This window comes from Homalodisca vitripennis, chromosome 6 (genome assembly GCF_021130785.1).
Source record: "Homalodisca vitripennis isolate AUS2020 chromosome 6, UT_GWSS_2.1, whole genome shotgun sequence".
Taxonomy (NCBI): domain Eukaryota; kingdom Metazoa; phylum Arthropoda; class Insecta; order Hemiptera; family Cicadellidae; genus Homalodisca; species Homalodisca vitripennis.
In genome coordinates, this window is record NC_060212.1 from 53,485,200 (window position 1) to 53,498,213 (window position 13,014).

A 13,014-nucleotide genomic window follows, 5' to 3' on the forward strand; every position below is an offset into this window, starting at 1 on the left:
CGTAACAACGAGACTCTCCCTAGCGTGTGGACTGGAGCTTCTATAGTATACAATAACATTGCGTTAAAGATAATTCATTTATTGAATTGCAGTATTGCGTTAATGAACAGAAACCCATAATAAAGTACTTATGTACTATGGTATAGTGTTCATTCTACAAAGGTAAATAATAGTGACCTCAACCACATAGCTACCAGTTTCAACATGAATATTCGACACAAATACATATCCCACATATAAAGCGAAATCATATGTTTACCTTTGTAGCCTTGATGGAAGGGTTTAATTATCTATACCACAAGTGATGTATCATAGTGTTACAAACAATAGATGACAACCGTAGGCCTACTTTGCGTGATATGTTGCGGTCACATGAACCTTCATTACCAGCAGCTGTTCTCTTTGTCCTCTAACATAGCTTTAGCAGATTGTCGTTAAGCCTTTACCTTTTAATAGTCTGCCATAACCTCACCAGTTCTTTGATAAGACTTGTGTTACCTCCCCTCGGTCGTGCTGTTTTAATGGTCTTTGGGTTTAATATTTCTTCAAGTACAGGCTATGAGTTCTTACAATTATATAATTTATCAATATTCAATCAATATATTTATGTGTTTTTAAATTTTCTTGAAATCCTGAAACGTTTTTCCCAAAGATTTCAACAACATTACGAACTGGAAATTTTTACCATTCACAAAATAGTATACAATAAACAAAATAGGAGTACGCCACACCACGTGGCACGTATTAGGCTTCGCCGAAGTTGGATGCAAAATTGTAAATTTATAGATAATTTCATTTTCGAGGATGGATGAACATCCTGTCATTAGTAGAGAAAGAAATTATATAAAAACTACGCCTAACTAATTTTGATGGAAATGAAATATCAAGCAAACATTTACAGTCTTTGAATGATTTCTTTCTAGAGATATCTTACCACACGATACATCCATACACGATGGTTCTTAGATGAACGCGAAACGTACACGACGAGAAAAATATTCTGGTTTTGTATGTCCATTCAATTTAAAATTTACAACACGAGCATATATTCAAACACGAATGTACGATTTTTCTAAAAAATTTTTAGTAGATTGGCATACAGTATGCTCGCCTTATTACAACTCATACTGCTCATACAGTGAATATAAAGTTAGTTTTGACTTATACCGGACTTCTCGAAGCTGTTAATAATTTGAAAATAAAACATTAAATCAGTCATAACCACTCTAGTTCACTGGAAATAGATTTAATAATCCACCATAAACTCATAAGTTCTAGCCCCACTTTCTGTTTGTTGGTGCAGCAGCTGACGCCTGAGGTCAGACTCAGGTGCTCAGTTGTAGGTCCAGAAAGTTCATTTATTACTTTACACTTTACGGCTTCTATTGTTGTTAAATGCAACACTTCAAAGGAAAAATAAAACTCCTTCAGGCCATTATGTGACCAGAATTGTTCTATAATTTTGCTCTATGTAAACAAGATTCATCCAGCTTTGATTTACTCTTAATAAACTTCATTATTCCATAAATTTTGTTGATTTTACATTCAAATACAACATTAGAGGAAATACATTCATGTAACTAAACCTCATCTTATCAATTAATTTCTCGACTTAGTAGAAGGCAAGGTAACTTTATAGTCTTGTGACTGTTCAATACTTTTAACATCACCAGAATATAAACATGTATAAGGTCTTTACATTGACGCAGGGTAACATGGTAGCAACAAAATGAAACAAAAGTGGAGTTTTCATATTATTACTTTATCCTAGATGAACTCAAAATTGTATTGTTACTCCGCATTTTTGTGTTACAAATCAGTGATCTATTTAATACTTTATGTTTCCTTGTTAACTAATTTTTCAGAATTGGTAATTAAAACGGTCTAATTTCGACTGGTATTCCACTATCCGTATGGTATAATATAATCTATAAAGCCTCTATTAATTTCCCTTTAAATAAAAAGTCCCAATTGTATCACGTTGACTTCATCCCAAAATTCAACTGACAATTATCTGGTTTGTCCGAATAAACACCAACTTTAATCAGTTTTCAACTATAATCTCAAATTTCCTAACAATTTCATCTCAAATTCAAAACAAATGCTAAGGTCCCTTTGTTTGTTTTGCTTTCACTCAAATTATTCTATCGATAGTAATGAAATTTTACTGGGACATTCTTACGGTCCTAGGGATGAATACACGCCTATTGTTATTTCGAATCTAACTCTAGGCTATTCCGCACAGGCCTTTAAAGTACCAAAAAATGCCATCTTGGTCATAGGTCTTAAATTTTTGAAATATTTATTGAGCCAAAGCAATGTAGTATAAATTTTAACACGCATTTAAACACTATTATGAAATTAGTTGTATTTTGACGAAACTAGGCTTTTCAGAGCTGTGTAGCCCAACTATATATTAATTTTTTTACGGGAACCAAGCAAAATCATCTATGGAACAACAAATACTAAGATCTGAGTAAATTAAAAAGACCATAAATATAAACTTTTGACTTTTTTTCTTGTTCGTGGCAACAAAGCAATCTTAACATTGGCGTCGATAATACAATTCCATCGAACCAGAAGTGCTCATACAGCTATAAAACCTACGAAATTGCAAGCCGAGGATAACGGCTAGTAAAAATATAAATATTTACGCAATATCCGTGTTAAGATAACATATTTTACTCAAAAACAAGAAAAGAAAGAGAGTTAACAGTAACTTCTGAACTACCATACATGAGATCCAATCTGCGTCCATCTCATGTTCATCAGTACTAACTTTAATTTTAAAATAAAACTTACGTCTAGGATAGAGATGGTATACACTATAAAATAAATATAAAGAAATGTGTTAACTTTTGAACCACAAGAGTATACGTAAGACGAAACAATCTTAAGATTTAAAGAAAAGTAGGTACTAAAAGAACTTAGGAAATTTCAAACTTGTTCGTCTTTGCTGTAAAGATTACGCTTCCATATGTCGACTTTACCAGTAAAAACTAACAAATCTTTTGTACAGATCAAGGTGTTTTCAGTTCAGATAAACATATGTTTACTCGCAAACAGAGATACTGTAACCAAACGTAAACATGTTCGTTTTCTAAATTACAAGTTAAGTAACAATTTATAGTTGGAAACAAATTCTAGTAGGTCAATGAACTGTCTCATTAGTTATATTAAGTACATTTTGATTTCTGGTAAATAGTATGATGGAGATTACAGATAAAAATCAAAATATAGTTCCAGAAGACGCTTCACAAGGCAATATACAAAATGTAGGTATTTAGAACTTATTCTTTATAACTAAGACATACTCTACTATTTAGTATACCGGTACAAAAATTTATAAATCTAAGCAAGGAAGCACTTGAATAATGAATATCTTATTTCATATAAGTGAGGAGTGTTGTGATTTAACCTACGTAGTGTTTGAATGTTACGGTCTAAGTGGCTCGATTGGTCAGAATCCTCCATGAATTCTGGTTCAGTATTATATTTAGTTTGTTCGTTCTTGAAAGTCTGTCAGCTGAAATATTTTAATGCCCAGTTGCTTATGTTATTCAAGAATGGTATTACGATTCAAAACTCATGATTTCTATCGTGTCACACTAAACCATTAGGGAAGCCATTAACACAATGTGTTTAAGCCAGCGACCTGCATGTCGTGGTGTTCTTTTGTTGTATTTTTCACGTGCTGTTAAAGTGGTCCAATATTTAAATGAACAACCAATTTAATTATATTTCATTCGAAACCCGTTGTCCTCTGTTGACAAACGCACACTATTTAGATACTCAATCAAATATGTCATTTATAGTGTAGTTCATTTACCTTCTTAAATGTTAATACAGAATGATTTTTAAATACTTTATCATTGATATCTTTAAACAATAGATATATTCCATTTTTTGTAGCCAGATACATTCCAAAATAACGGCAACAGAGACACAACCTATGCTAAGACCATGTTAAAGGAATTGCTGAGATTTGACGTTGATCATCGAACTGAAAAGGACTTACGGGAACATGTCTCTCGACTTCACTGTTTAGTTAGAAAGGTATTGTGTCATCGCACAACTGTTATCACTATAATTTACCTAAACTAATCAATATAATTGACTGCTGTTTTCACTGTAATTGACCCATTTTATTATCAAGGGGACTTGTTTGTCATTAACAATCCAACTACATGGTTACAGCAGTTGTCGACACTTTAGTCACAAAAGTGAATACAATCATAACAAATACACATAGGTTTCATTATTATTTTGGTAGCAATGCAGTATTTTCAATGATAAAGTCCTACCAAGTTTGATGTTTTACAAAACTATTGTATTTATTGAATATTAATATTTATTGATATTAAATTCCAATATTCTTATTCACGAAAATCTTATAGGTATGTTAGTACAATATTATGTGTATTTAATAACTTAATAAGCTGGTTTTTATCAAATCCCTAGCTTAAAACAGACTCAAATATAGTTCATTGGTAGTTTTATAACGTTTAATTACATAAAACTAAAAGAATTTGATTTATCTTTCATTGTATATATTTGCTCTATATATGTTTTTTTTTACAAAAGGTACTTATCTTGCAGGTGGTTTTATTTCTGCTAGAGAAAAGTTCTCTTTGCATACATTTGGAGGAACAACGAACAGTACTTACTCTACAGGTAGTTACGTCGTACATATCTTAGTTATTGTCAAATATTTAATTCTAACATTCAAGTCAGGATACCTGTTGAAACATAAGACACATGGCCAATTTAAATAACAAATATCTCGTTAAGAAGTCATTTAAGTAAGTGAATTTATGATTTTATTTAAATTCATGACAGTTGAATTAGTTAAATTCTATAAAGATATTATCTATAATGATTCAAATAACAAAAGAGGAGCAAACATGGGCATAGTTTTTATTGTCAGTGAAGGAATATATATAATGAAATATAATTACATTTCAAAATTTCGACTTTTGTACCAATAGGCTTTAATAGTAAAAGGTCCTTTTAAAAATTTCATAATTAGGAGAGATAGTGGTTAATTTTGATTTGCGTTTAAATTTGAAAAACCATGCTTCAAATACTATTCAATTTCTCACTGACATTCATAATCAAAACTAAAGGCCATTGAGATACTGTTTCGTTCTCAAATATTTTTTTCAACTGTCCTCAAACTTATTTTCTAGTAAGACAGCACAGGGAATCATACTTATTATTAAAATATTTCTGTGATTTGTTGAATTATGTTTTAATTAAAGTCTAAGTCTGTACACTTATCATTGGTGAACAATCGGATTGCAGTGCACCTCGCTGAAGAATCTAGTAGCTGTCACGAAGGACCTGTTGGCTTTGAGAAACACTGAAGTCGAGCAGCTATATAAAAGTACGAATGATATGGAGGAAAGAATTAATTTGGAAAAAATTAAGCAACAGAATATTCTTAATACTTTGTCTGAGTCTGCAAGGTGAGTATTGTAAGCTTTAAGAAAAAAAAGCTTTTACAAACTTATTTGGTGTAGGATGATTATATTTTATTGCTTTTGGTACATTTCTTGATAGAATTAACTTTCGTAATTCTTCACCAATGCAAAGTTCTTAATTGCTTATATTAAATATAACTTAAAACACAAAAACACAAGTATATATCTAAGAGCTAACAATTAGTTACATGAATATTTGGTAACAGGTTGAATGAAGACATTAAAGCACAATACCATTGTCAAATAGAGATGTACAACAACGACCTGCGAGCTCGGTACGAGGAGAAGGTGGCGCTCCTGGTGGCCGAGAACACGCAACTGTCAGGGTTGTTGGCGGAGCAAAACACTAACATGGTGAGAGGAAGGGAGGGGAGACATTGTGACAGTCCTGAAGAAGCAAGAGAAAGTAAACAGTTATCTGATGTATTCGGTCAATGTGAACCAGAAGAGATACGTACTGATCCAGCAACTCACTTAAGTGATACAAAATCGCTATGTGAGGTTGTGACTAATGAAGAAGAAAATATTGTACCGAAAGATCCTAGTATTGATAAGCAGTCTAAATTGTGTCCTGATGATATAACCGACACAGTAACAGAGAAACAAAAGGGATATGGAGAGGGAGAACTACAAGTAGGAGTAAAAATGAAACTCGAGGGAGATAACGAAGAGAAGATTGCTACATCAGGACCAGAGATCATTGCATCTCAGGAACTCATAGAAAATGTTATGGAGAAGGAAATAGCAGAACACACAGGACAGGGGGAGGGGGAGAAATCTTGTCTTACACCTGATATATGACATGTTTACACTTGTATTATAAATGCGTTTAATTGATTAAAAAGTAGATGTCTAATATCACACATTACTAAGTTTCTATTCTTTATAATTGCCTGCTACAGTTTTAATTCTTAGGAGTAATAATGACATATTTTTCTTCAATCTATAAAACCTTATTCTTTACAAATAATGTTACCTGAGGCTTCGCACGCAATCGCTTATATCAAACAAGGATCATCGTGGTAATATCTTCTTAAAGGACATTCTAAACGTTGGGTGATAGTCATTGAAACATTTTCTTGTGATTTATTCTAGACTTTTGTTTGAAGGCCAGTGTATTTTGATTGTCGGAGAATGAAACCATTTTTATAAGTACCAAGAAATAGCTCGAATATTGAAGATATATTTGATGTTAAACTACTTGAATAACATTATACTATTCAAACAATTCAGGTCAGCTTGGTGGTTGGGAAAATCATAAAAGTCGAAGTCCTTAGCTTTCAGTTAAACACACTCATGACGTGATAAATAATGGACTCTATGTCATTTTGAAACGGAAATTGATTTTTCGTTTATGTCTCGATCTAGAATATATACACGTACGCGGATCAGAGAAGTGTATTTTGGACAAAAATGTAGACCTATCGCCGTTGTAGTTTATCCGTTCTATAGTATTCCTGGTGCTACAGTTCTCTTTTCCAAAAGGTCTACTTGAGTAAAAAAAACAACAACAAATACGTGTCTTATAACAATCTATAAAGCCGATCATAACTTTGCCTGTATATAGAGTTGATTTTATACTCAAAACTAATATTATGAAATATCCTTTACTCTAGTAAATATGACTGTATATTAAAAACATGGGTCTAGAACACAATGATTAAACAAATACATGCTGAAAATATGGAAATAAAATAGTAAATGTTTGTTTTTACGAGCAGTAGCGGGGTACACTGGTATGTTGTACAATTCATACCAATAATACATGTTAAACCAAAATACAAGTAATACCTGAAACACCAATATAGTAGTACTAAATGTTAATAAAACAACAGTTTTCCAAATAGCTTATTTTTTGGACGAGTCCTTTCGAAACAAAAGTTTTCATCATCAGGCGAGTCCACAAATAAATATTTACATTTTTTAAAATAATTATTATTAAAATATGCTATGCCAATATTTTTCTATAAACTATGTGTATTGTTTGGATCCCACTCTGTTCATCTTTTATATAGTTCGAAAATCTTTAACAAAAAATCTACCAAAAATCTTAAATATTGAGAACATTTAGTAAAATAATTTCAATAACTTGACAATGTTTCGATCTATTTAAGGTAAATTCATAAGTTATACTTGCTTATTGTTAAGAAAAATTAAACGTAGTTTTGAATCAATTAAATTTGCCATTAAATAAATTAAGTAAATTATGTTACTAGACAAATCAAAATAGGCATAAGACAGCCGAGCAGGAGTCAGACACACGTGACGTAGATGCTGCCAGGAGCAGGAGTGACTGTCTGGTTAGCGCTTCCAGCACTGCTGCTAGCTGCCGAGGACCTGGACTCTAGCACCTGCCTCACCCTCGACCCATTCGACAGCGCGCTGCCCCAGACTACACATTCGCCCTACACCCTCTCCTGTAGCAAGACTGGGAAGATCACGAACCAGGACTCCGTCATCTTCACAATGAAATCCTCGCGACCACGGGTCGACTTCCGACGGTTCGTCGTGCAGGCACTGGACCGCGAGAGCGGTGTGGCCGTGGGCATGTTCGTGGACACAGGAGACGCCGACATCACTGTCGTCAACTGTTTTGGTCGTTCTGAGGTAATGTCAATGGTCACATCTATATTACAGCTATTACAATGTTACTACTTAATATAGCACTAAGAAGTTGCTTTGGAATTTTTACAAGTACTTTTACCTGTATAAGCCAAGTTCAAATAATACAGTAATTCACTCAGTTAATGAAACAAATTTCCAAGCTTTTAATTATAGAGCATATGGTCGTGTAGTAGAGCACTGTAATGAAACACATAAGTATAATGTACTTCGGAGAAGAATACTGGTCTATAACTCAACCTGATTGCCTCAGCAATAATTCTTTAATCTTCTCCGTTTTAGATCTTTTAAGTTTTACGATGCTGATTCAGTACACGATATACCGACATGGTGGCTGCTACATAAGATGTCGGTTGAACTAATCAGGAAGTTTAGTGGTTGATACAGTGGAGTGATATGTTAGTTTTATTCTCACAGCACGGTTATAAGTGAGATAAATAGTTCCGTGAGACACCTTCGTAATATAACTGACCATATGCAGTTTTACTGAAATTCTAGCAATATAAAACATGGAGTAAAGCGTGCAAACAATACCGTTATAGACACAGATTACATCATCTCAATAGAAAAATATAGTTCAATATTTGCACATTGTTTCTGGATATAACTATCCAGAGCTGCTTATGTTGGCTAATCAGTAAATAAATTCATATATGAATAAGTTTAATAAAGTTTGAGGTTTATATGGTACCAGTAAATAATTGAGGATTCAAATAGTTTGAAGCTAATTATTGTTCTATCACAAATTACTGTTCCATGCATGTAAAACGGTGGTAACTGTTTTAATTGGTACTGTGTTACAGAACACTGCGATAGAGTTCGATACAAAGCCGAAGACAGAAGCGCGCATGAGATGGATGCCTGACTTTGACTACGCAGGCAATATCACATTCTTGTAAGCGATTCCATATAATTTGTTATTTGTTAGAGAGTTTAAGAAAGTTATTACGGTCCCTATCCCAGTAAACCCAAGCCCGGGGATGAAATGTGTCCAGGCCATAGAGTATGGACAAAAGTTTTAGTGGTTTTGCAAACTTCGTTAATATTTCATAATGTGTGCTTGAATGTTGGTGTGTACACGCAAGCACTGTATCCATTTTGTTTCTTAGAGATACATAAATAAGAAATGCATTATTTTGTAATACTTCACAGTTGAAATATCATGGTACGAGCACAGAAAATAGTCAAAACTGAGATAAAAACAAACAAGCTGGCATTGTATATTGGAACATTAATTTATCACGTTAATTCATAGGGGTTTCAATCACCACGGGCCAATGTTTTGATTACCATAATATGTGACAGTATGCAATCAATAGTAACATTTTTGGGAGTCTGCAATGAACTCCCCATATAGTAATAGTACTATTTCGATTAGATAACTCTTCAATTTCATCTTAAGAGTGAGTTGTACAGGCACTGTTTAGATTTTAGGTCCATAAAAACAATGTTAATCCTCAATCACTTCTAAGACTTTTCGTTTCGGTGCAATTATGAGAGATGTCCCGTTATAAAGATATTATTAATATGAATTGAAACACCATTTTATTTTTTCTTACATTTGTATTCTTTATTCAAAATTCTCAAACTTTTTATCTCTTCATTGCAAATTTAAAAAATTATAAATTTATGCATAAAGTATACACAGCGTTTGGGTGCGTACTAATCATATCTTTCCAAATAAGACAGGTACTGATTCTAAGCCCGAGAATAAAGCTATTATGAGGTAAAGCTTAGAGTCGTCATACAACAAACGGTTCTTAAACTCATGTCTCCACTTAATTATTGAAAATTCCGCAGATAAAATGTTATCTCAAACATAAATCTGTGTGCATATCACTGACGAAAGTGAAATACCGTGTATAGTGCAGTGTTCTAGTTTTGTTTGTATTGTTTGTGCTTTTGACTAGCGTTCTTATACAGGGACGTTGTTTGGGTTCATTTTCTCTAGTCTGGACTTCTAAGCTGATGTTGTTCAAATCAGTTATTATATAAAGTTTTTTATTAGTCCTTTGATGCACTTTTTACGTTTATTTAATAGGTGTTTTTATTTCATAAACACCCCTTAGATGATTGTAAGCATACACGACATACTGAGGAATTTACAATCTTGGCAGGAATTTTAGTACATTCTGTTGCTAGATTTTGTCTTTAATGGAATTATAATGCACTACAATACTTACGAATGTTGGAACGTAACATTGTCCCTACAGTACCATGAAATAATTTGGGACAGTTAAACTCCTTACTTCCTATCCAGTTTTCTACCTCACTAAGACCTCATTCTTATACCGGACATGGATAGGACGTCATGGTGCTGTGGACTAACCAGCTCGCTTATCAAACCTTCCCCTAGATTTTCTCTAGAAGTTTTAGTAAAGTAAACTAAACCAGACTAACCAAATCTTAATGGGTTAAGAATGCCGAAACTTGCCTATAAATAACGCCTGAAATGTTGGGTCCTCTGAGTCCAGATTTTATTTCAGTAAATAAACAAGAAGCAGGAATTTCCAGCATATGTTTTTTAGTTACGACTAGGCTTAGGTACAATTTTTTATTTATCGCTATTATGTTTTTTAAAGATGTTTTATATTACTAAATATTAAACACTTATTAAAAAATTATTGAAGTTTTATTGTTTCTTTAATTACAATTTTTAAACTAGAATTGTTTCCCATTTTAAAATAGCTATTCATAAGAAATAATGTCACTCAAAGTTTAGTTTGCGATAAACATGTTTATCGAGGATTGATGGCTTGGTATACCAGTTGTATGCAGTACTATAAAACATAGTTTCTAAGTACCATATGTAACGTAAGGAAAAAGGAACAAAATCACTCATAACATATTGGCGAGTGGGCTTGCTAGTTTACTTTTCGGTCTTCAAATCAATAGAGTTCATCTTTGGAACAAGAGAAACCCAAGTATCATGTTGCAGATCTCTCGGACCTTTGTATAAAGATTTATCACACAGACTAAGGACGAACAAACAAATAGATAGGCAAAGTATGCATTCAATTTGAGAGCGTTTGTACTTCCTAGGCAAGTAACCGGAATTTTATAGAAGTTGGAAAGTTGGGACTAAGAAAACGAGGGAGAGGTTATCGTCAAACACTGCTCGAGCTGTAGACTGCATCCACGTTCCAGATATGGAGAACTCATTACATTCCACTGTAGGTTTGCTATTTTACAAAGAACTATAATGGAAGGAACTAATATTATAGCTGTCATGAATTCACTACCTGTAACAGTAGGACTCAGGGCAGATTTAATAATTATTTTGTTGAGGTTTCTTTATTAGTGTTAAATTGTATCTAGTAAACTTTTTACAGACACATTGTTATGCGCTAGCACACGCATTAAAATAACACAGAATAATTTGGATCAAACAAGAACTACAAAATTAAACGACAACATTAATAATAATAAGAAAAGAACAATACAGCATACAAAGAAATACAATATATCAGGTAAATAAATACATAATAATTATTACTAACAAAACTAAATTATTCTGCAGCTTAATAAAGACAACGACTACTTACAATTACAAAATATTGAATATTTAAGGTTATCGTTGAAATAGTACTACCAGCAACATAATGGAGATAAATAAACAGTCGAAGAGTAATAGAATGAGATACGTGTGTATTACATGCATATTGCGTGTCTACACTAGAAACAAAGACGTAAATGTCACGGAATCTATGGCAATCGTTATTCCTACACTTTACTAAATAATGTAATTGTAAGTAAACACTTATAATATATTGTTATAATTTTGTGCTATCAATTGTTTATACCAACTGTATATAGATATAACAGTATGTGGTAACAAAATTAGGTTTATTATAACTAAAAAACGTACCTAAATATGTTTCAGGAATACTTATTTGTTTACTTATTGTAAGTAACTTTCACTGTATAGCCTTCATATATACCAATTTTTATCAATTTTGTATTTGGATTTGTGCATACTAACGCCATATATTAGCTATAACAGTAAGCGGTAAATGAATCAGGTTTCACTTCTTGTAAGTAAGTTTCATTGTAAAGCCTCCATATATACTGAATTAACCACTTTTAACTTTCTATTGATTATTGATTTATACATTGTGCTATAGTTTTGTATTATTTCCTGTTTTAGGGCCACAATTGTCCAGTCTGGGGAGATATTCTGGCTAAGAAAGAAGGGAGATTCAATATCTGTATATAACCCTTGGTAGTTCTATACAAATTGTTGGTGTATGTTTGTATATTTTCTTTACTGTAAGTCGTACTTATTATTGCAAACCTCTCTTTTACGCTAGGCGAATTCTGTCAATACACAATAAACAAGGAAGTCATTTTCTAAAAATTAAATATTTCTATGTTTGTCATGAAAAAAAACAACAAAATGAAACGACAACATTAATTATTTGTACATTTGCTATTTGTTTTACTTACCAAATTTTTGATTGTAATGCTGAATAGAAATCATTGAGAACTATATCTAATCCAAAATACCAAACATATATATTACTGGATGAGGAAATAATATTAAGTATATTACACTACTAAATGTTGAAGCAAAACAGTCTTGTTGTAGTTTGCTGAGTGCTATATAAAAGTTGTTTACATAATATTTATTTTTCAATGTCTAATAAACCAGATTTCAATATGTTAAAACATTCTTTTAAACAAAACCATTAGTTTTTTGTATTTTTTGTCACAAAGAAGTAGATTTATGCTTTTAAGAACAGATACAATAAATGCCTTATTTTTTTGGTTAAGCTTTTGAACATACAAGTTGAACATACAATGGGTAGGAACAGGTGCAGGAAAAATTATGAGTATCATATGTATATAAACCGTACAAAAGCAATTTTATGAGCAAGATACATAAGTTATGTCAATTGTAACAATTTGC

At 32.3% G+C, this 13,014-nt stretch overlaps 1 protein-coding gene across 2 annotated transcripts; it reads left to right on the forward strand.

Moving 5' to 3' along the window:
- The first annotated feature begins 3,094 nt into the window (after positions 1–3,094).
- On the forward strand, positions 3,095–12,771 carry LOC124364332 (putative defense protein 3). Of its 2 annotated transcripts, XM_046819712.1 has the most exons (5): positions 3,095–3,275; positions 3,913–4,056; positions 4,600–4,674; positions 5,305–5,468; positions 7,700–7,883. In XM_046819712.1, exons 1-5 carry the CDS (start codon positions 3,207–3,209, stop codon positions 7,752–7,754), a joined length of 507 nt encoding a protein of 168 aa, XP_046675668.1. In that variant the 5' UTR covers positions 3,095–3,206; the 3' UTR covers positions 7,755–7,883. The 2 variants fall into 2 exon arrangements, with proteins under 2 accessions (XP_046675668.1, XP_046675667.1); XM_046819711.1 differs by lacking the exons at positions 3,095–3,275; positions 3,913–4,056; positions 4,600–4,674 and adding exons at positions 8,909–9,000; positions 12,253–12,771 and having other exon boundaries at positions 5,333–5,468; positions 7,700–8,090.
- The last annotated feature ends 243 nt before the right edge of the window (positions 12,772–13,014 follow it).